The sequence below is a fragment of the Pristis pectinata genome, chromosome 1 (assembly GCF_009764475.1).
Source record: "Pristis pectinata isolate sPriPec2 chromosome 1, sPriPec2.1.pri, whole genome shotgun sequence".
In the NCBI taxonomy this organism is placed as follows: Eukaryota; Metazoa; Chordata; class Chondrichthyes; order Rhinopristiformes; family Pristidae; genus Pristis; species Pristis pectinata.
This window is the reverse complement of record NC_067405.1, coordinates 71936771-71960418: the sequence shown is the minus strand read 5'-3', so window position 1 is coordinate 71960418 and position 23648 is coordinate 71936771. Positions and strand designations below refer to the sequence as shown.

The following is a 23648-nucleotide window of genomic DNA, read 5'->3' as shown; positions in this document are numbered from 1 at the left end:
ATCATTCAAAAATTTATCTATTTTCCTTTTAAACATCCCCAGTGATCTGGCCTCCACAACTCTCCAGGATTGAGGTTTCCAGAGATTCAACACCTTTGTTTGAAATGAATGTCCCCTAATCTTGTAATTATGTCGCCTTGCTTAGTCTCTGTGCATGAAAAGTTACTCAGCTTTAATTAAGATATTTATTCAAGGGATATATGTATCACAGGCAAGGCCAAAATTTATTCCCAATCCAAGGGTGTGGCTGGCTGCCTTCTTGAAAAGTTCCAGTCCATGTCTTTAATGCTGGAGGTTCAAGGATGTTGATATATCAATGGGTACAAACCTGCAAGTTGGGATACTGTGCGAATTGGAGAGGGTCTTGGGGATGGTGGTGTTCTCGTGCACCTGCTACCACTATCTCTCGAGGTGATGTAGATCCCATAATCTACTAAATTGAGCTGCAATGCCACTGGCCAAAGGCTAGAATCAATCAGTATCCTTCTGAGCCATCTCCCTGCTGATCTACACTGTATTCTATGGTTTAACCTTGCAGCTTGGAAGTAGAACCACCACGGAAACTATGGTTGAATTTTCAGTGCAAATTATTCTCAGTTAGCCATTTGACTCAAGATTCCAGCTCCATCCATTATAGGAAGAATAGGAGGATGTTAGAGAGATTCCAGAAAAGGTCTGAGATGAGGGACCAAGTTGCAAGGACAAATTAAAGAGGATGGGACCATTAGAGAAGAGAAGGTGGGGGGAGGGGTGTGGGAGAGTGCATAGAAATATATAAACTAATGAAGAATCTGGGCAGGGTGGATAGTGCAAGATTGTTCCCTTTGTGGAGGGGTCAAGGACTAAAGATCACAGTTATAAAACAAATGGATGAGGAATTAGGAGTAGCATGAGGGAAAACTTTTTTTACTCAGTAAACAGTTGGAATCTTGAGTGCACTGCCTGCAGATAAGGTGGAAGCAGGTTCCATTTTGGTCTTCAAGAGGGAATTGGGTAAATATACGGTGAGGGGAAGTTTGCAAGGCCACAGGGAAAGGGCTGGGAAGGGGGTGAAACCAATGGGCCAAGTGACCTACTTCTGTACTGTAACCATTTTAAGATTCTACCCTTGACAAGAGATCATATTGTACCTAACTTCCCTACTCTTTCCAACAACCATGCAAACTTTTCCCTTTCTGGCACAAATCCAATTCCCTTTTCAACTAATTTTGCTGGAGCCTCTGGTAGTATATTCCAGATCAGTTAAAACTCATTGCATATCTCCCCTCTTTTATTTTGGCAGTTATTTCAATTCTCCACCACCTGGCAACTAACTTTCCTGCCAAAGTCAAACATTTTTTTCTATCTGCTCTACCAAATGTTGACAAAGGTATCCTTAACAATATGGCCAACAATTCTGAAACAATTCTGAAAACAACAACGTTGAATCACGCTGTGCATTATCAATTTCTGTCTTTGTGTGCAGAAAGCATACTTTAGATATATTACTTTTTAGGTTATGTACATTATGTTAAAACGTTCACAGATCAATTTTGCTTCATTTTATAACGCATAGTATGATTGACGTTATTTATTATTTTAAGAAGGCACAAAGTTCATCACAGCAGCACAATTCTTCATCTACAAAATTTAACATGCAAAAATGTTGCTTCTGCAAACTCCTCTGTTGGAGGTCAAGCAAACAACCTCATCGCTAATTCCTTCTGTGTTTTCCACCACCTTTGTTCACATTTTTATTCCTCTGTGTTTGAGGATAAGTTCTAATCTTTGGCATGATCTCCCCATACATCATGCACTCCAGGTTGAGAACCACTGCATAGGATCATTGCACTACTATGGTCTCAATTTTTTTGGGAGCAATGAGAGGGAGGTTAAATAGTATGTCAAATCCCTTGAGAAGCAACTGAATGAAATAAGACTTCTGCACATGTTTAATAATTCAATAGCAATGAGAACCAAGAGAAAATAAATTTTAAAACTTGCAAATGAGAAAGTGGTCTTTATCATTTACCTTGTTTTGATGCATTCAAGAGACCTATGTAGCTAGCTAGTTGCCTTAGGGACAGCAGGAAGCCAGGTTCACAAATGAAGCATGCTTGCCCTGGGTTGCTGTACCATTGTTGGGCAAGTGTAAAACAAACGAGGCACTGGAGGAACTCAGTGGGTCAGGCAGCATCTATGGAGGGAAATGGACATTCTTTGTTTTGAGCCAAGACCCTTCATCTGGACTGGAAAGAAAGGGGGAGATAGCCAGTATATAGTGGTGGTGGGAACGGGTGGAGCAAGAGCTTGCAGGTGATAGGTGGACACAGGTGAGGGGGGTAATAGGCATGTGAGGGCAGGAATGATGTCAGAAGCTGGGAGGTGATAGCTGGAAGTGACAAAGGCCGGAAGATGATGGAATATGATCGAGCATGGAATAAAGGGAGGGAGGTGGGGAGGGGAACCAGTGGGAAGAGTGTGTGAGTGATGGGCAGATGGAGTGGGAGAGGGTGGGGGAGGGGAAAGACATAGAGTGATGGGGGCCTCCTTCCCTTTATTCCATGGTCCACTGACCTCTTTCATATTCCATCTTCTATCACCTCCCAGCTTCTGACTTCATTCCTGCTCTCATCTACCTATCACCCCCCTCATCTGTATTCACCCATTACCTGTGAATTCTTGCCCCACCCCTTCCCTCCACGTCTCTATACTGGCTATCTCCCCCTTTCTTTCCAGTCCAGATGTAGGGACTCGACCTGAAATGTCAACTGTCTATTTCCTTCCATAGATGCTGCCTGACCCTCTGAGTTCCTGCAGCGCTGCTTTTGTGTCGCTCCAGATTCCAGCATTTGCAGTCTCTTGTGTCTCCATTGGGCAAGTGCAGACAGGTGCAGACAAGCAAGGTATGAATGCTCAAAATAGAATTGCACTGATGGTGGAGAAAAAAATCCAAGGCACACAGAAATTGTATTGCCTCTTTAATTTTGATGTTTTTGTAATCTGCAAGAATCTTTGAAAAAATCATAGTGCATTGAGTGACATGCAACAGTTGTTTTCAGCATTGTTGAGTGAAACTGGATCACCCTTCTCTGCTTTAGAAAAGTCGTGGGTTGCTCACAGCAGGTGAGCAGCCTAAAACATGTTAGTGAGGATGTAAGGTTGAATTTAAGAGATTTAAAGGAGTTTTTTCTTAGAAACACAGAGGATTGTGAGGTTATTTAAGGATAATTGGAGTGGGTGGTTTTATGGACCAAGGGAAAAACAAATAAAAGGATATGGGAAAAGGGTGGGCACACGTGATTTGCATTATTGCTCATAAACATCAACAGAAACTGCTTTGTGTTGATACAACATAAACTAAGTTCTTGTATAACTTCAGCATCACAGCATGATTCTTTCCTCTCTATACTGATTTTGAAGGATTATTCAGGCTTCCTGTGTAGTGGGGTGCATGACACCTGGGGAGATGGTGCTGAAGATTATACTGTGTCTGTGAGGGTCTCATAGTATTGCGATAATTTAGTCAGAAAGCTCATGATAAAAGTAGAAATAAGTATATACTCAGCCTAGTGGCCTGAGCCTAAGGGCTGCAAGCTGTCCCCAGAAATCCCCAGTGCAGTCTCAACTAATTAAAAGGAATTGGACTGGTGGTACATTAAATCATAAATGATGCCTGCATATTTCAGAAGCCTAAGGCACAAAACTGAATGGTTGTTACACAAAAATATGTTGCCCAGGAGTCATGACTGATGCTGTTTGTATTTTAAAGGCAGACTTAGAGAAATACTTGATAAGTAAATGGATGAAAGGTTATCAACAGTTGACAGGAAAGTGAAGTTAAGATTATAATCAGGTCAGCCATGATCTTATTAAATGGAGCAACAGGCTTGAAGGGCAAAGTGGCCTACTCCTGCTCTTAATATTTGAATTTCTAAGTAACTGTGTCACCCATACCCTGTCTGGTCTAAATTCAAGTGCAGTCACACTTTCAGTGTCTCTCTGAAACAGCAAAAGAAGCCATTCAGTTGCATGAAAACCTTCAGCTTTTGTCATATCTTTTTATCAGTGATGACTGTTCCATTAAACATATATTTGCAATGAGCTGATGGAAAAGAAATGATTTTATTATATGATAACAAAATAGGAATTCAGACAGTGAATATGAATATAAATCAGTTAGCAAATGTCATTTCCAAGATACTACTCAGGTTTCTGCAGTGGTTGGATAGAGAATTTAGATTCTACTGTGAAAATCAGCCCTTATGAATAACAATAAGTGCGTTTTGTTTATTTGAAGATAAATTGGTTAACTAGTAAACTGAGCTGCACAACAATTTGGGAGTATTGAGCCTAATTCTGGTCCAACATCAAAGGCTCTAGAGAAAGGGTGCACATCGAACATGGATGAGACCCAGCTTTGCATTTTGGTGTGTAAGGATGGACCTACAGAGTTTAATTTTTCAAAAATATAGGGCTGGGGACTGGTGGTGGGAGGGGATAGATATTATTGAGGGGTTTAAAATCATAAAAAACTTTGTATGTTTCAGATATAAATGAAATGTTCAAATGCAGTACCAAAAGCATCAAAGAGAATGAGTATATAAGTGTCTGCTTGGTTGTTACTCACAGACGATTGTAGAAAAGCTGGGAAGCAATACTCTCTGAGGGATGAGGATATTATTCTTTTTTTAACTGGGTATTTCTGAAATGTGTTACTTTTTATATTACAGTTTATATTATAGAACTTGAATTATATTTGATGCCTTACCCTACCAGGAATAAATCTTTCAGCAGTTTCCCTTGTAGTTAGTCATGGAGATATCTTCTTAAAGTTCCTTGCCTTTCCCAGAAAATGAATGATGGTGATGAATGGGATGTGTTGAATGACTAGTGGTTGGCCTTGCCGTTTTTCCTAAACTTTTCCTTAAACCTTTGTGTGTTTGTGATATCTCCAGCTGCATTGGATACAAAACTGGCCCAAATACTACAAAAGAGGTAAATCAATGTAAATCACTGCATTGATGCGATCACTACTGTACTCTCATAAGCATTGATGCCTTGCATTCTCCAGGCATCCTGATGATATCACTAATGTTAACTATTCCATTAAAAAGCATTCAAGAAAACCTAAATAAACATAAAAAGGATTTTAAAGTTAACTCAGTAGACTGATCCACTCATGAGTTAATTAAATAGTATTCAATAATTAGCATTTTGGTGAATAAAACTATTTCCATTGCCTTAATATCTGGGAGTTGCAGAACAGTAAATATGGTTCAGAGCCTATAATGGAAGAGAGAAGGATATGATCAGATTCTTTTTTACATGATTTGTTATAAATCAAAACAGAATGCTCTATGTGGATGACTTATAAAATGTTATGATAACATTATTTTGCTGTAACAGAAATTTATATGTATTACAAAGCAAAATAAGTAAAAGTAACTATCTAAACTTTTCTTCCTTAAAAATGCATTTTCCAAAAATTTTACATTGCCCCATACTTTGGTTGATTTATACCATTATACGTTAACTATGAGAGAACCCAATTCTATTGCCTATGAGAGACTATCCTACAAAAACAGCCAAGCTTGGTATTGATGAACACAAAACTACCAGAATATTACAAAACCCCATCTGTTTCATTACATCCTTCAGGGAAGGAAATCTACCATAACCAGTATGATCTATCATGTATATCCAAGTGCATGGTAATGTGGTTGACTCTTAAGTATCCACTGACAAGGCCAAGCAAGCCACACTGTTTGGGAGCAATTAGGGATGGGCAGTGAATGCCTCCTTACCCACAATACTCAAATCCCAATAAATGAACTTAAATAAAAAATGGGATGGGATTGGGCCAAGCTCTTTGTATGCCTGAAAAAAAGCTTTCCTTCTCCAACAGGGGTATCATAACGTGTTATGAGGCAAGGCTCTTAAACAACCTGAAATTCTTCAAATTGACTTGCACTTAATACATCACTGTAGCGAAAAAAAATGAATAATACCTGCCTTGCTGATTGTTATTCTTCTATAACTGAATTTTCCTTCGGACTTATTTCCTCAGATTCTGATATATGTGGTTCTGCAGTAGATGAGAGACTGGATTCTATCTCCCCTTCACTTATGGGAGAGAAATTTAAATGTGTCTCCTGTTGAATGAAATAAAGTTTAAAAAAATCTAAGATAAAGTTTGTAACAATCTTACTTTTCAATTTATTTGCAAAATGCATTTGATGTCAACACTTTGTTTCCTGTGTCATGTAGATGTGAGAAAGCAGTGGATGTCTTTCTTTATTGCATCCTTGTTATGATATTTTAGAAAATGGTAGGATAAAGATGATTTCCTTTTTGAAGTGTAAACTTTATTGAACCCACTTAATTTCTCCCACATTACTGCCTTGGTATTGAAGATTACTATTTAAAATTCTCATCCTTGCTTTTCAAATCCCTCCTTGGCTTCACCCTCCCTACCTTTGTAACCTTCCCCTGTTCTATACCCACTTTTAGTGGTTATTTGTCTTCCTGGTACTAGATCTCAATTTGCCAAAAGTTAATCTTATAACTTACAAAGGGAAAATTTAAAGCACAACTTTCAGGGTGTTAGTCCAGGCCCATGATCTCTTCACTACTGTACTCACTTTTTAGAAATTTGAACTTTGATAGCATGTTTCCTCTTGTGAATCTAGGGGTCAGTGTTTAAAAATAAGGGCTTTTTAAAAATTCATTCAAGGGATGTGGGCTTTGCAGGCGATGTTCTATGAGAGGTTGGACAAGCTGAGGCTGTTTTCTCTGGAGCAGCAGAGGCTGAGGGGAAACTTGATAGAAGTTTATAAAATTATGAGAGGCACAGATGGAGTAGACAGCCAATATCCTTTTCCCAGGATTGAAACGTCTAGTACTAGATAGCACGTTTTTAAGGTGAGAGGGGGGAAAGTACAAAGGAGATATGCACGGCAAGTTTTTTTTTACACAGAGTCTTGGAGGCCTGGAATGTACCGCCAGGGGTGGTGGTAGAGGCAGTAGAGGCAGATAGCATAAGAGTGTTTAAGAGACTCTCAGAAAGGCACATGAATATACAGAGAAGGGAGGGATGTAGTCAATGTGTGGGGAAGAAGGATTAGATTAATTAGGAGTCACTGGTTTAATTAGTTCAGCACAACACCATTGGCTGAAGGGCCTGTCCTGTGCTGTACTGTTCTATGTTTGTATCAACAGGAGAGAGGAAAAAAAAATTAAGCAAGATTTAAAAGAAGTAGGACAGGTGGAAAGAACAAATAATTTTATTCAGAGCCTTTCATGATCTCCGGATGTTTGAAAGCACTTTACGGACAATGAAATATTTTTGAAGTGTAGTTACTAAGAAAATGGAGGAAACGTGGCAGTCAATTTGTGCACAGTATGACCTAAAGTCATTGACAATAACGCCCCCCCCCCCTGAAAAATGCAAATACATCCCCTTCCTCCACCAAGACACCAGCAGACAATGAGACCAGGAGAAGTGAGGAAAGCCCGATCACCTGAAGATGCCAAGCCCCAGCTGTCAATCCCTGGCACCTTCCCCAGGAGATGGAGTCAATAGAAGAGGGCGCCGCAGAGCAACAGGAAGGCGTATGGCAGGAGGTGATGAGGAAAATGATGCAGAAGGCAGCATCCAGGAGGCAAGTGTCCTCCAATAACAATGGAAGTGGAAAGAAAAGACTGATGTCCCAGAGAGGCCTCAGCATCCTCTCCTCATCCGAGAATGAAGCCTCAACAGCAGGTCAACGATGCAGGCAGAGGAAGTGACAAAAATTGAAGGGATGCAAACGAGGCGGAAAATGCCAGCCAGGAACTTGCAAGGGAAACAACCAGCCCTTCATACCCCAGCTTTGGGAGACCGGGAGGAGTGCAACACCTGACACACTCCAGCACTGGGAGACCTAGAGCAGTTGAACACCCAAGTGGGAGCAGTGGAGCAGCTGACATATCCCAGCATAGGGAGACTGGGAGCAGTGCAGTGTCCTTCACACCCCACCACTGGGAGACTGGGAGCAGTGCAACATCTGACACTGGGAAACCAGGAGTACAAACCCTGACCAGACATGGCTAGTCATGAAATTAGTGGGAAACAGGCTAATCTTCCCTCAGCAATACTGCCAGCTTCACCATGGGAACTCGCCTGCTGGGGGAGATCAGTGACAGTGCCTAAGCCTGAAAACGGAGCAACAGTTTGTGAAAGCCATGGGCATGAGGGCACCACAGACAGTTTACAACGACAGTGGACCTTGAACTTTAAAACTATAAACTGTGGATGTGAAAATCACATCAATCAACATGCACAGTGTGAAAAGCACTGCATGATGTGTTGCCACCTTGTAATACTTGGCCAAGGTCAAGGCTGACATGACGTTTCTGCAAGAATGTGGCACACCACACCTTCAGAACTATTGGACGTGGTCATTATGGTGGTCCCACTTGTTGTCAATATGATTGGTGACAACGATGGTCACCTTCCGGCCTGGGTATCCTGTTGTGGGGAGACAACTGAAGTCATAGGGGTAGTTAGTTGGCACCTCATTGTGGTAAATGTCATATACAGAAATAACCTACTCCAACTAATCAATGTCTATGCCTCTTCCCTGCAGAGGGAGCGGCTGGCTGTCCTTCAGTATCTCCCACCACTGCTGGCGATATCCCAACTAGTTGTTCTGGCCTCGGAATCCTCCAACGTCATCTTCCAATCCAGAGTCTGCTCCATAGAGCAGGAAGAGGTGTGCTTGTGCTTCTTCCAAAAGGTTCACAGGGGGAGCTCTGATCCACAGCTTTAAGGAAGAGGACGGCTCAGTAACATCCTCACAGAAGTACATACTAAGGATCTGAAAATCCTCCTGTGCCGGTCTGTGTGGCAGAAAGGCCACAGACAGCACAGGCTCCCAGAACTTCCTAACTCTATCATGGAGGTCTTAGTCGACAGCCACTGACTCTGTCAGAACCCATGAGGAAGGGCTTCATCATCATCATCTAAAGGAGAAAGGGGAGAGGGTGGACATTAAGAATTGGTGACCCATCTCACTGTGGAATGTGAATTACAAGATGCTGTCCGATCAGCTCAAGTCCGTTCTGGGACAAGCGATCTCTCTGGATCAAACCTGTGTCATACCTGGCAGGAAAATATGTGACAGCCTTACATTACTCAGGGATACCACTGACTATGTGTAGGACAGGAGGTGGACAGATAGCTTCCCCCATCAAGTCAAGGTTGCCCATTTTCCCATGTCTTGCTGCGTAGAACCCTTTGCTGAATCCATCAGGAAGAAAACAGGCATAAAAGGGGTGATATTGCCAGGCAATGAGGGCATTCAGATCAAAACCTCCCTGTACATGGATGATGTCATCATCTTCTGCTCAGATACATGGTTGATCCACAGATTGATTAGCATCTGTGACCAGCTTGAGCCAGCCAGAGTCAACTGCAGGAAGGGCGAGGCCATGCTCTTTGGCAACTGGCCCAGCCAATCTTCTGTTCCCTTCACCATCAAATCTGACTACCTGAAGATGTTGGGGATCTGGTTTGGAGGTGTCAGGGAATGCAGCAAGAATTGGCTGGAGCAGATAGGCAATGTCCACGAGAGTGATGAGAGTGAATGAAATGTAATCAGCATTTTGTGCATTTTTGTCATAATGAAACAGAACTACCCTTTAATCAACTTATTAAAACTCAAGGGATGTAGCTGCTGCAGCTATGGTTAAAAACACAATGAACCCAAGGAAAGAAATTGCATATTGTGAATGAATTTGTAAATTGTGAATGTGTGACCACAGGAGCTGAGGGAAGTGGTGGGGATGCCAGTGAAGATAATTCTCAAAAAATGTAATGTGAAAGTAGTGCAAGGCTGCTTTTTGTTGCCTTTAATATATCTCATGTTTAATTCATACAATCTAGATGGACACTAATTTGATAAATCCATCAATGATTAATAAGAAATTATGCAACATGGAGGAGCACTTATGAAAGGCTGATTAGACCCATGAGGCCACATCTTACCTACATTGTCATTCAGCCTTACTTGTTTTGGGGATGTTGCCAGTGGAGAAAGTGATAACACGGGAACATAAGAATAAAATAAATAGAAGCATGAGCAAGACATTCAACTCACATGTCTGCATCGCGATTCAATAAGATCATAGTTGGTCCTTTACCTCAGTGTCACCTTCGTATACTCACTCCATATTCTTTGATTTCTTTAATATTGGTAAAGTTCACTAGAAATGAGTTTGGAATTATCTTGGAGGAAAGACTTTAGCAGAGATGTGAAACAGTTGATTTACCACCACCCAGCACTGATTGTTGTTGAAGATAAATTTCAGCCTCCAATATAAAACTATAGTGTACTTCCAATGTCCCAATTCCTTCATTTCATTAGTTAACTTGCATTTCTTACTGATTTTTAACTTCAGGAGAGAAGAAGTTATCTACACCGAAAAGGTTAAATTTGAGATAACAATACCAAATTGGAAAGTGACTAGTTTGATTGTGTAAAGATGGAGGCACCAGACTGGCTGTGAAAACATTTGTTTTTTAGCCCTGTTGTACTGAAATCTCCCTTAATTAACTCTGTGCAAAATAGCAATGTCCTTTTTGGCAGGTTCAAATGAAATTTCTATTGCTATTGAGAACTCACCATCTTCAGTTCTTGAACAATGTATTTCAGCTTATTTTTGGTCTCTTCACTGATCTCAATGTCTGTCTGGATTACCCACTTTCCACCACAAAATCGAACTGGCACAGAGAAAATTATATCCAGTGGAATATTGAAATCACCTGACACACAGGGTCAAAAGGTACCAAATCTTTAATTATTTTAGCACATGTCTTATCACAGTAGAAAAATGTCTCAGCCTTATAAAATTCAGACAACTTAAAGGAGTTTGATTCCGCTCAGTACATTGGTTTGCACAATTGTGTAAGAAAAAAAATGCTTGCATTTACAAAGCACCTTTTGCAACCAAAGGATATTCCAGGGCACTCCATACATAATGAGGTACTTGTTGAAGAGTACTCACTTGTGTTAATACGTATGGAATAGATAATCCAATTCATGCACAGCAAAGTCCTCAAACAAAAAAATGACTTAATCATCTGATTTTGTGATGTTATTTCAGGGCAAGAGGGAAAACTTTGCTATTCTTCTTCAAATATGAAATGAGATGAAATTAAACTCCCTAACTGGAGAGTTTAGATTTCCAGTTAGATGGCGATACAACTAATTTGTTAATCTTCCTGCATATTTTATAACAAATAGAGTCTCAATGTACATCTTGGATCCAGTAATGCATTGCAATATTGATTGCCCCCTACAGACTTATACACTCATCCTTTGATCTAAGTTATTGCATCCTTTTAATCCTCTCTGCCTTGGTGTCCTGCTTTTTACACCTTGATCTTTTCCTCTGGCTTATACCAAAACTAAACTTGACCACAACAGTGGAGCTCATATCCACAGATAATTTTAAGTGATATGATTTTGGAGGTCCAAAATGTTATAATCCAAAGGACTACATGTTTGCTAAATAGCAAAAACATGAAGTTGTAGACACCCAACTAACAGATCAGGTGAAAGCCCTACCAGCCAGCTACATTCTGTCACAAGTGGGAGTGGTCAGAAAGAAAATGGTCTATGAACATCTCCAGCTTGTTATGATTATAAAATTATGAAGTTAACGGGCAGGTATCCAGAGGCCTTGGACAATTGATTATTCAAATCACTTATGGGGAATTTAAATCCAAGTAATTAAATACATCTGGAATAAAAAAACTAGTATCAATAATGATGATCATTAAAATGTGAGATTACTGTAAAAACAGATTTGGTTCACTGATGCTCTTCAGGGAAGGAAATCTGACACCCTCACCTGGTCTGACCTATAAATGACTCCAGAAACACAGCAATATGGCTGACTCCTAACTGCCCTTTGAACCAGCTTGGTAAACCAATTTAGGGGTAATTAGGGGTGGGCTATAAATGCTGGCTTTTCAATTAAAAATAAGGTGGCTGTAAAACACAAGGCTAAGCAACTGCAACATCTTCAGCCAGATGTGCTGAGTGATTCAACTTGGCCTCCTCCCTGGGGTCTACTGAAGATGCAGGAAATGACTTGACCCAGTAAATGCAGTTGAAATTGAAGCCATTGAGAATCAAGGAAAAAATTCTCTACTGGCTGAAGTCATATCTTATACAAGGGTGGTTGTAGTCACTGGAGACAGTTCTTCTTAATCCCAGAATATTATACTGGAGTTTATCACGCTTAGGCCTAAACATCTTCAGTTCTTTAACAGTGATCTACTATCTGTCATCAGGCCAGAGGTAGGAATGCATAGCCTTTAATTTCATCCGCAATTCCTCAGTCAATAAAGCAGTCTGTGCAGGTATGCAACAAGACCTAGACAGTTTCCATACTCAGACTGGTCAGTGAAACGTAATATTTGTGCCAAACAAGTACCAAGTGGTACCGTTTTCAAAAAGTGAGTTCCTAAGCATTTCCTCAGAGTAGCATTAAAATTCACCAGAAACTTAAATGGACCAACCAAATAAACAGTAGTTGCAAGAGCAATTCTGGGCTTTCATGGTGAGTATCTCATCTTCTGACTCCCTAAAGCATTTCCACCATCTACAAAGCACAAGGCTCTACTTGCCCAATGAATGCAGCACCAAAACAATTCCAGAATATTAGTGTCACCCAAGAAAAAAATAACCATCTTAAAATATTTTTTTCAATTCCTCTACTAACTCAGCAATATAATTGCACCTTGTACGACCTACTTGATAACAACTCAGCTAGGCATATTCTGCAGCATTGCACAAACCCACAACCTCTGCTGACAGGAAGGACAGGATAAGGAGTCACATTGGTGAATCACTACCAGAATCCCCTCCAAGGCACACATCATCCTGACTTGGAAGGATTTTGTCATTCCTTTGTTGTTACTGAGTCAAAATTGTCAAGTAAAATAGCCATCTGGATGAGGGGCACTCTGCCCATATCCCTGTACAAGTCAGCCACTGCAGAGAGGAGTAAACTGGAGGAAGAAAAGATATTTTTAAGAAGTACGTGGCTCACCTTTACTGACAACTCCAAGAGACATTATCTCCCCTGGTGGTGAATCAAAATACCAGCAATGCAAGACTTTGTATATTGCAGCAGCCAAGGAAAACCCTATAGGACGCTTTGACATCTTCTGAACTGTTGATCGGTGAGAATTTACTGCTTCCCGGAATTCTGTCTCTATCCATTTACTGTAAACAAGAGGTTGAGGCAAAAATAATAAATAATATATAATAATACCTGGTGTAAAAAACATGCCATGCTTAGCTGTTATTTCTTGATAATTATATCTAACAATTGAGGCCAATTGGTGAACTCACATGCAATTGCTTATAGTTATACAAGGCTTCTAACATGATAAAAAGGCCAAAACAAGAGTTTATAGAGATCGTCGTATCAATGAATCACACAACATGCAAAAGACATTTCAAATATGCCACTACATAAAATAGATTCACCACTTTGTCACCCCCATTAGTCCCTTTGTTAGTTTTCCCACAACATTGTCCTTTGGTTATTTGTATGCTTGCCAGTAGAGGTAGTTTTATTCCTGTCTGCCAAAATTTCTGGTGAAGAGTCAATGACCTGACACATTAACATATTTCTCACCACAGATGCTGTCTTTCCTGCCTCTTATAATGTGAAAAATAGGAATAGGTTTGAGGACAGGGAGAATTTTAAAACTAAAATAAGTGAAATGACTGAAACATTGATAAAGAGGAAGAAAATTGAATATAAGTATAAGCTAGTAAGGAACGTAAAAAACAACAGTAACAGTTTCGACAAGTGTATAAAACGAGTCTACAAGTATATAAAAAGAAAGAAGCAAAAGTAAAGTTGGTCACTTAGAAGTTAGACAATTAATAATGGGAAAAGAGGAAAAGACACAGACTTTAAATATTTTGTATCTGTCTTCACAATGGTAGACACAAACAACGTAATAAAAACAGTTGCAATGAAGCCAGTACAAGGAAGAGAGAAATTTAAAACTGGAGAAAAACTAATAGAAATACAGTTTGACAAAGCCCTTGGGCCTAATGGCCTGAATTCTGGGGATTTACAAGAAGTAACAGCAGAGATACTGGTGCATTTGCTGTGAGTTTTCAAAATTCCCTAAATACTAGAAAGCTCCTAGCAGAGAAGAAGATCACAAATGTAACACTGCTAATCAAGATAGGAGAGAAAAGTGGTGAAAGATAGACCAATTAACTTAAGATCTGTTGTTGGAAAAATGTTGGAGCCAATTGCATATTAACAGGATATTTAGAAAATAATAATATGATTACTTGGAGTTAACATGGTTTATTAAATCAAAATCTTAGAGTCATAGAATCTTACATTACAGAGAGAGACCCTTCAGCCCACCATGTCCATACCAGCCATCAAGTACCCATTGACACTAGTCCTATTTTCAAGCATTTGGTCAATAGCCTAGAATGTCTTGGTGATTCAAGTGTTTGTTTGATAGAGTTCATTGAGGATGCAACTAAAAATATATCTTAAGTGGTGTGAGACTAGAAGGCAGGGTAGATGTGGTCTACATGGATTCTAGCAAGGCTTTTGACAACATTCCACAAGGTAGGCTGGTCTGAAAGGTTAGATCATATGGAATCCAGGGTGAGCTTGCCTATTGGATACAAAATTAGCTTGGTGGAAGGAGGGTAGTAGTGGAGGGTTGTTTTTCAGACTAGAGGCCTGTGACCAGTGGTGTGCCACAGAGATCAGTGCTTGGTCCACTGTTCATCATCTGTATTAATGATTTGGATGACAATGTTGACACGGTTAGTAAGTTGCAGACAATACCAAAATTGGTGGTGTAGTGGACAGTGAAGAGGGTTATCTAAGGTTACAAGGGGATATAGACTTGGGAAGTGGGCCAGAGAATGGCAAATGAAACTTAACTTGGAAAAGAGTGAGGCTTGCACTTTGGAAAGATAAATCAGGGCAGGACTTACACAGTAAATGGTAAGGCCCTGGAAAATGTTGTAGAACAGAAGGACCTTGGGGTACAGGTACATAGTTCCCTGAAAGCAGAAACACAGGTAGACAGAGCGGTGAAGAAGGCATTTGGCATGCTTGCCTTCATCGGTCAGGGCATTGAGTACAAAAATTGGGACATTATGTTACGACTGTACAAGATGTTGGTGAGATCGCACTTGGAGTACTGTATGCAGTTCTCATTGACTAGGTATAGGAAGGATGTCATTAAACTGGAAATGGTACAGAAAAGATTCACAAGGATGTTAGTATGACTGGAGGGCTTGAGTATAAGGAGAGGTTGGACGGGCTGGGACTTTTTTTCCTGGAGCATAAAAGGCTGAGGGGTGAACTTATAATAGTTTTGAAAACCATGAGGGGAATAGATAAGGTGAATGGTCGCAATCTTTTTCCCAAGGTAGGGGAATCTAAAACTAGAGAGCATAGGTTTAAGGTGAGAAGAAAATATTTAAAGGGGACCTGAGGGGCAACTTTTTCACACAGAGGATAATGAGTATATGGAACGAGCTGCCAGAGAAAGTGGTAGAGGTGGGTACGATTGCAATGTTAGAGACACTTAGACAGGTTTAGAGGGATATGGGCCAAACACAGAGAAATGGGACTAGCTCAAATAGACAATTTGGTTGGTAAGGTTAAATTGGGCAGAAGGGCCTGTTTCCATGCTGTATAACTCTATGACTCTATGAAAATAATGAATGTTGGTGATTAGATCTGGGTCTCCTCGTAGAAACAGAAAGTGGGCATGCAGGTGCAGAAAATAATTAGGAAGGCAAATGAAATGTTGTTTGCAAGGAGAATGTAATTCAAGAATAAAGAGGACTTGCTGGAGCTGCACAAAGCTTTGGTGAGACCACAGTTGAATACTGCATTCAGTTTTGGCTTCATTATTTATGGAAGAGCATACTAGCCTGGAGGAAGAACAGAGAAGATTCATTAGGTTGATTCCTGGATCTAAGAGAGAATAAATAAATAAATTGGCCCTAAACTTTCTGGAATACAGAAATATGGGAAGTAATCTTACAAAAAACATGTAAAATAGCATGTTTCAGATGCCAAGAGAATGTTTCCTATGTGAGGGAATCTGGAACTGGGAGCACGGTCAAGATAAAGGGTGACCTCTTTAGAACTGAGGTGAGGAGAAAGTTGTTAATAGCTGGAATTCTCTACCCAGACACTGGATGCTAAGTGATTAAGTATATTCAAATCTAAGATAACTTGTGGATCATATGGGAATCAAGAGTCATGGAACTAGTCAGTAGAATGGAATTAAGGACAGCCAAGATGATCTAAATCCTTACCATACCATCCTAAATGCCCGAACTGCAGCAACAATTACTTCTACTTTTATCTAGCAGATCAGCACAAAAGTTTTAGTATAGACCTATTCTCCCTTAAGAAACTTTCCTTACCTATCATTCAGTACCTCCAATACAGGGTGTGAAAACTCAGGTGGACCCCAAACAGCACTTTCGTATCGATGAACACGTGCTCTATGCAGGTCAATGTAAGTAGTTCTGCCAATGTTTCCCCAAACTATTACATTATTCACATCTACAGAGCCGGGAGGTTGTGGGGGGGGGGGGTGGAAAATGGGGGTCAAAAGACATTAATTATAATTCTATAAAAGAAACAATTGCATATATACGAATTGAATATAAAAGATGAAAGCCAGAGGTAATTAACTAATTGTACTGTCCTCACCTAGGTTTATAATGTATAGACAACACAGAAATTTCAGTCTTTAATTTCATAATCTTAAAGTCACTAATGCCCTAAATTAGTGGACACTTTGAAAAATATTCATATTCAGTTTCATTTGATCAAAAAATCAAATGTTAGTTGTCACTTATCGGTCCATGCCTGCATGTAGCAAGGGTTAGGTAGGCATGGACCAAGAAGTGACAATTAACATTTATTATACCACACAAGTGCCAGGCAGTGACCATCTCCAACAAGAAAATGTCTAACCACCTATCCTTGCCATTCAATGGCATTACTACTGCACAGTGTTTTGAGGATCACCATTGATAAAGAGTAGGAGTAGGCCACTCAATCTCTCAAACCTCCCTGACCATTCAATATCATCATGCCTGATCTGCCCCAGGCCTCATATCCTTTTCTGTGCCAGGTTCCCATAGCCCTCAAATACCTGATCTACTTTCTCTTTAAATATCTCCAGTGATCTAGCCTCCACAACCCTCTGGGTGAGAGAATTCCAGAGATTCACCATCCTCTGCGAGATGTTAATTTAAGTTTATGATAACATGTTTGTAATGTATTGTGCTGCTGCAAAAAGCTCATTTTCATGGCATTTATACCTTGGGTATGTATGCCTATGGCAATAAACTTAAACTTGAAATTCCGATGTATCTCAGTTTGAAATGACTGCCCCCTAATCTTGTCGCTATATACTCTCGATTGAGATTCTCCCACTTGTGGAAACATCTCAACATCTACCTTGTCTTTCTTTTTCAATCTTTTTATTAGTTTTCAAATTAATACAGATTAATATATAACATCAATGTTTGTATATGTAATACAAAGAGATCAGGAGAACAATCATGGCATAGATAATCATAAAGAACAATAAAATATAAAAAAATCTGTAGATCCAACGATCTCTTAGTAAAATAATATAACATAAAAGAAAGGAAAGAAAAAGATTTATTATATAAAAAAAAGAAAGAGAAAAAAACCCAAATCAATAAGAAAAATTATAAACAATATATCAAACAAAACTAAGCTAAACAGAAAAATTAAAAAAAAACAAAAAAAAAGACTGGACTAAAATTTCTCAGTAGAATCAGAGCAATATTATGTCACCAACTCCGTTCCTCTAAGTTGGAAAGTTATTGAAAGGGGATCTACATCATGTGAAAATATTGAATAAATGGACTCCAAATATCTTCAAATTTAAGCAAAGGATCAACAGTACCAGTCCTAATTTTTTCCAAGTTTAAACATGATATAGTTTGACAGAACCATTGAAAAGTAGTCGGGGGTATTGGATCCTTCCACTTAAGCAAAATGGATCATTTGGCCATTAATGTAACAAAGGCAATCATATGGTTAGCGGAAGCAGATAAATGGCCAGACTCTATCCTTGGTAATCCAAAAATTGCAGTGATAGGGTGAGGTTGTAAATCAATCTTCAATACATTTGAAATAATGTTAAAAATGTCTTTCCAATATTTTTCCAAAAGAGGACAGGACCAAAACATATGTGTCAAAGAAGCCACATTCAATTTACATCTGTCACATATAGGATTTATATGGTGATAAAAACGAGCTGGCTTATCTTTTGACATATGAGTCCCGTGAATTACCTCAAACTGTATCAAAGAGTGTCTGGCACACATTGAAGATGTATTAACTAAATGAAGAATTCTCTTCCAAGTTTCTGTAGGTAAGGATGTCTGGAGTTCGCTTTCCCATTCATTCTTAATTTTGTCCAGTGATTTTGGACATATTTTCATAATTAAATCATAGATTATTGCTATCAAGCCCTTCTGATAAGGATTAAGACCTAATTTTTTTCCATAATTTCAGTTTTGTAAGGTGTCGGAAAAGAGGGTATAGTAGCTTTTAAAAAGTTTCTAATCTGCAAATATCGAAAAAAGTGTGATCTAGGCAAATTGTATTTGTTAGACAATTGTTCAAAAGATGAAAAACAGTTATCAATGAATAAATCACAAAAACGTACTATTCCCTTCCTTTTCCATATGGAAAAAGCTGAGTCAACTCTGGATGGATGAAAGAAAAAATTAGATTGAATGGGACTTGACAGGTTAAATTTATTCAATCCAAAAAATTAACGACATTGAAACCATATTCGTGTTGTATGTTTAACAACTGGGTTAATCATATGTTTACTTAATTTGGTAAGTGCAAAAGGGAGTGAAGCTCCTAAAATAGAAACTAATGAAAATTCAAGTACTGATTGGTGCTCAAGGTGTACCCATTTGGGGCATTGAATTACATCTGAATCTTGTATCCAAAAAATTAAATATCTGATATTAATTGCCCAATAATACAATTTAAAGTTAGGCAGGGCCATACCACCATCCTTTTTTAGTTTTTGTAAATATTTCTTACTTAATCTTGGGTTTTTATTCTGCCAAATATATGAAAGAATTTTAGAATCAATAGCGTCAAAAACAGATTTCGGGACGAAAGTTGGAATCGCTTGAAATAAATATAAAAATTTTGGTAAAATAACATCTACCTTGTCATGTGTTTCAATAATATCACCCCTTATTCTAAACTTCAAAGAATATGTATAGATTTATCTACTTTTCCACCTATCATTGTATCATCAGCAAACTTGTATATAATACATCCTTATCTGTGCCATTAATTTACTGTAAATACTGGTGAACCCAGCAATGAGTTACTCCACTTCTTCATAGAAAGTGCCTTAGGGTCAAGGACTACTTACTTGGTTGCACTTCAGTTCTGTGGGTTCTGAGGTGGCTTGTGGATTAGCTGCACTCTAGTCAGAGGCTTTTTGGAGAAATAACCATTGCAGACCAATTACCAAAAGATATTGAAAGACTGAAGTTTTGGTCCAACATGAAGGAGGTCCAGGAACATAGGAGAATACACTCACATGCGCACACGCACAAACATAACTTATCTCCTCCAGGGCTGCTGCCTGACTGCTGATTGTCCTCTTCAGTACAATACCTACCTGCCAAGCCCAACCATGATTTCAGCGGCCATGTTGCCTAAGGCCTACGGCCCAGCATGAACCCTATTCCACTCCCCAAACCCCAAATTTCCACCAATAAAGTTCTTGGAAAAACTCAGCTGCCCAAGGTCAGCACGCCATAGTTGCCCAAGACATGCTGGTGGACAAGCCACTTATTACACTTGTTGGAGCTTATCAACTTAAAAAGTGACCTGTTTGTCTCTATTCTTTTTTGTCTTTTTAACTAACCTGTTTTAATATGCCTTGCTTATTTATGCATACATTCACTTTTCTCCCTCTGTAATCAATATTTTTGTCATTCTTACTAGTTTCTAAACTTGTCCCAATCTACAAGCCCAGAACTTTGCAAATTTACAATTTTTTCCCATTCTAATACCATTCTCAATTTTTATAGTTGGCCATGAATGGATCCCTTTTTGAGGAAACTATATTTCTCAGAAGAATTTATATTTGTGGAGAATTACAAAATATTATTTTAAATGTCAGAAGTTGCTCGTCTACTTTGATAACTTTTAATGTAATTTCCTATTTTAGCAGCTTACAAATGATAACATTGTAATTGCTTTTATTTAATTTTTAGACTCACATTACAAATGTAAGTTTGTCACTGAATGTGAAATTCTATGATACAATGATCACCCTTTCCCAGCGAATCCTATACTGGCACTTAACTTGTATTGATGGTAAACATTGTGAATGGTGCATTAATGCACACAATCATTACATTAAATTGCATTTGAAAATCATAAATTATCAACATAGCGAGAAACTGGTGTGGTCCTCCACACAGCAGTACTTGAGCACATTTTTTAAAGGAATAATGAATTTGTAAACCAGTAATTTGGCACTTCTATAGGGGAGAAGAGAGAGCTAAAAAGTTATATAGAGAATCATAAAGCATTCTGAGAGTTTTGCGTAGGGAAGAGGAGATTCCAATGGTATTTAGAGCATTGGGAATATGTTATACATAGAATTAAAATACTTAAAAGAGTACTAAGTAAGTATGATTAGTAGAAGACAATTAATGTTGGTGGAGATATATAGAAAATAAAAGGTTGAGATTACAGGAGTAGGATTGTATATTTTTCTCCTCCACTCTGACATCCACTCCATGTCTCTTTTAACTTTCTGCTTTTTCCTTATCCTGCTTCCTCTTGTATCTTTTTCCCTTTGCTCTCCTTTCTGATCCAATTATCTGCAACATCCTGCAATCCTGATTACATTCAATACTGCATTTATTCTCGACAGAATGAGTGCAACAATGTGGGAGAATGACCAGCAACTCAGAAGGCAATGTACTACATACAGATAGATAGAAGTGATGCCTAACATACCTACAATCCAACATGGAAATGACAGGCTGAACAGTCTCCTTCAATACCATAGTTTTTATGTTTCTGTGTTGTAATTTCATTACAAAAAGGGGAGTAGATGGTTAGCCATGCACAGAATGTATAATTTTAATTGTACAATAAGTTTGTACTGATTCAAAAGATATAAATAAAATCATATCAGTTGAGGCAGCAAACACAATTTATGAATACTACTTGAATTTTGAGAACTCAAAAGCCGTATCTTCCCAGCCATTTTTGATTTTAAAAATAAAACGATCTTCCAATGTTGTAAAAGTAATTGTTTGCAAAAGGATGACATTTCTAAATCAGGTTTCATCCAATAGGAAAAGAAATGTTTCTCTACCTTCATTAACTAATGACATTAGAATGTCAAATTATAGCAAATAGCTCATATCACAAACTGGAACTTAAGATGTTTTAGTAGAAACATTATGGTGATTTAATGGAATATTAACACTGTGACATAAAGTACAGAATGGTAACATTTCTAAATCGATATGTAAAGGAAGGATGCTCAAGAAATGTGACATGCCCTATGATTATGTTGATGTTATAATTTACATGTTTCAGAATAATGGATGAACTGTGCTGAGTTTCATAAAAGGGATAAAATTCATATTTCCAGGAACTTAAACTCTATAGAATAATTAAGTGATGGGACCTCAATTATGGAACTGAGTCTCTGTGGCAAGCATGTCTACATGAGGGAACAGAGGTTCAAAAGAAGCAACAAAAGAGCAAAATACACCCACCTCGTGTATTCACATTCAATTTCTTAGCTATTTGTGCCTTGGCTTCTCCTTCAAGTTGAGTTGACAGTACTACAATATTATTATGATCGATGGAAAATGCACCACTCAGGAGGTTATGCATTTTCAAATTCAATATGTGATCACCAGCGACAATCACACGGGCATTAAATTTTGCAAAAGTGTCAATCCTAACCCCAATGTCTTGGTAGAGATTGATCATGTCTTTGTAGCAGTCTTCCAAAGATTGATTTTCATCTGGTACAGTATCGTCGAGAATGATGATAATTTCAGCATCCATGAAAGCTTTTCTTAGGGTATTATACACTGATACTTTATGAAGTAGCGGGCAGGCCATGTCTTCAACCTCCATTTGTAAGCCATTTAAACTTGGCATGGAGCCTTCAACGTCTAACAGGTTTAAGTTGATAAGCGTTTTTTCACCAAATATCTCTCCACTTAGCAAGATAGGAATCAGAATATAGCAGGCAGGATTTAATGCTCTAAATTATGAAACAAATTGATGTTAAGTGTATACAAATCACCCTTCACTGTCCATTGTTATTTCCATATAGATTTTATCAAGGTATCTAGGAGATTCACATGTTACCTTCACACCAGTACCATCTGAGTGGAACCAACTTCATAAGAAGTATCAAATGAAGTAATAAATCTGTGTTTCATAGGTTTCATTGGTTACCCAGCCTTTGAGAAATACTTTCACTTTCACTGGAAAAACTACTTCTTTCCTGTGCTGTGTATACTTATTGCAGTTTCTGCTATATTCAGCTTCCATAATAGCTCAGTGGCTGAAGGCCACAATTGGTGTAATGCTGAGCTATATATTTCAATTAGGTTACAGTTTTGGGTTATTTGATCACTGCTGGAGCAAGATGGGGACTAACAGAAGTGCCTTCAGTATTTCCAAGCTAGGAAAGGAAGTGGAAGAGAAAATCCTGTGTCTTTCTTAATTATTTCTCTGTGATTTGATTGAACTACTTCTAACCACATCCTAACCATTTCTCCCTAAATATGTTTTGCCTGGATTATTGTACTTTGTTATAACTGTGTATTTATTACCCCCTAGTTTTGGACTCTTCATTAGTACAAAGATCTTCCATCAAACCTTATTGAATGATTTCATAATTTTAAAGAACTCTTTTAGGCTTTATCTCAAATAAACAGATGACATTTTATTCTGAACCAGTGATTTTATTATTAGGGCTTGAAATTGGACAAGTTTTGTAAACTCTAAAATAGGTAACAATGGTGACTGGTTGATCTGCCAGACAGGTGTGAACTCAAAGGGTGGGTATCCCTCTCCTTTTTGTACTTACAAACAGGCACACAAGAAAGATTTCCAAAATTAAATTAATTGATGCACACCAGCGATTGGAATTACAGAATACTGTATTAAGAGTCAAATTTAGTTGTTATTTTACCTTATAGCTTAATGGAGTCATTAAACGCTTTACGATAAATTACATTTTTATTTTAACTGGGGCATTGACTAATGTCACATAGGTGTCTGTCAGCTGACATTCAGAAGCATTAACAAGTAGTTTCATATTTTTACATATTCAGGTTATGGTGAAGTGTTTTCAGAACAGTAATTCCATAAAAGAAAAAGTGGCTATTTTATTTTAATAAATTTATGAGTTATGATGGTAATGTTATGTTCAAAGATACATACGATCAGCATTGTGAAACGTCTAAGTCAATAAACAGTGACAATTATGAGGAAGAAATGTGCTGAAGTAGGCTGAT

The 23648-nt window shown here is 38.4% G+C and overlaps 1 protein-coding gene across 1 annotated transcript in view; it reads right to left on the bottom strand.

Moving 5' to 3' along the window:
* Positions 1-6005: 6005 nt before the first annotated feature.
* Positions 6006-23648, bottom strand: part of mdh1b (malate dehydrogenase 1B, NAD (soluble)) — a 35760-nt gene continuing 18117 nt past the window's right edge. The window contains exons 5-9 of the mRNA XM_052011049.1: positions 21885-22384; positions 16476-16617; positions 13084-13259; positions 10647-10786; positions 6006-6134 (exon numbers count right to left, since the gene is read on the bottom strand). Coding sequence (XP_051867009.1) covers positions 6006-6134; positions 10647-10786; positions 13084-13259; positions 16476-16617; positions 21885-22384 — 1087 coding nt within the window. The remainder of the gene's footprint in view (positions 6135-10646; positions 10787-13083; positions 13260-16475; positions 16618-21884; positions 22385-23648) is intronic.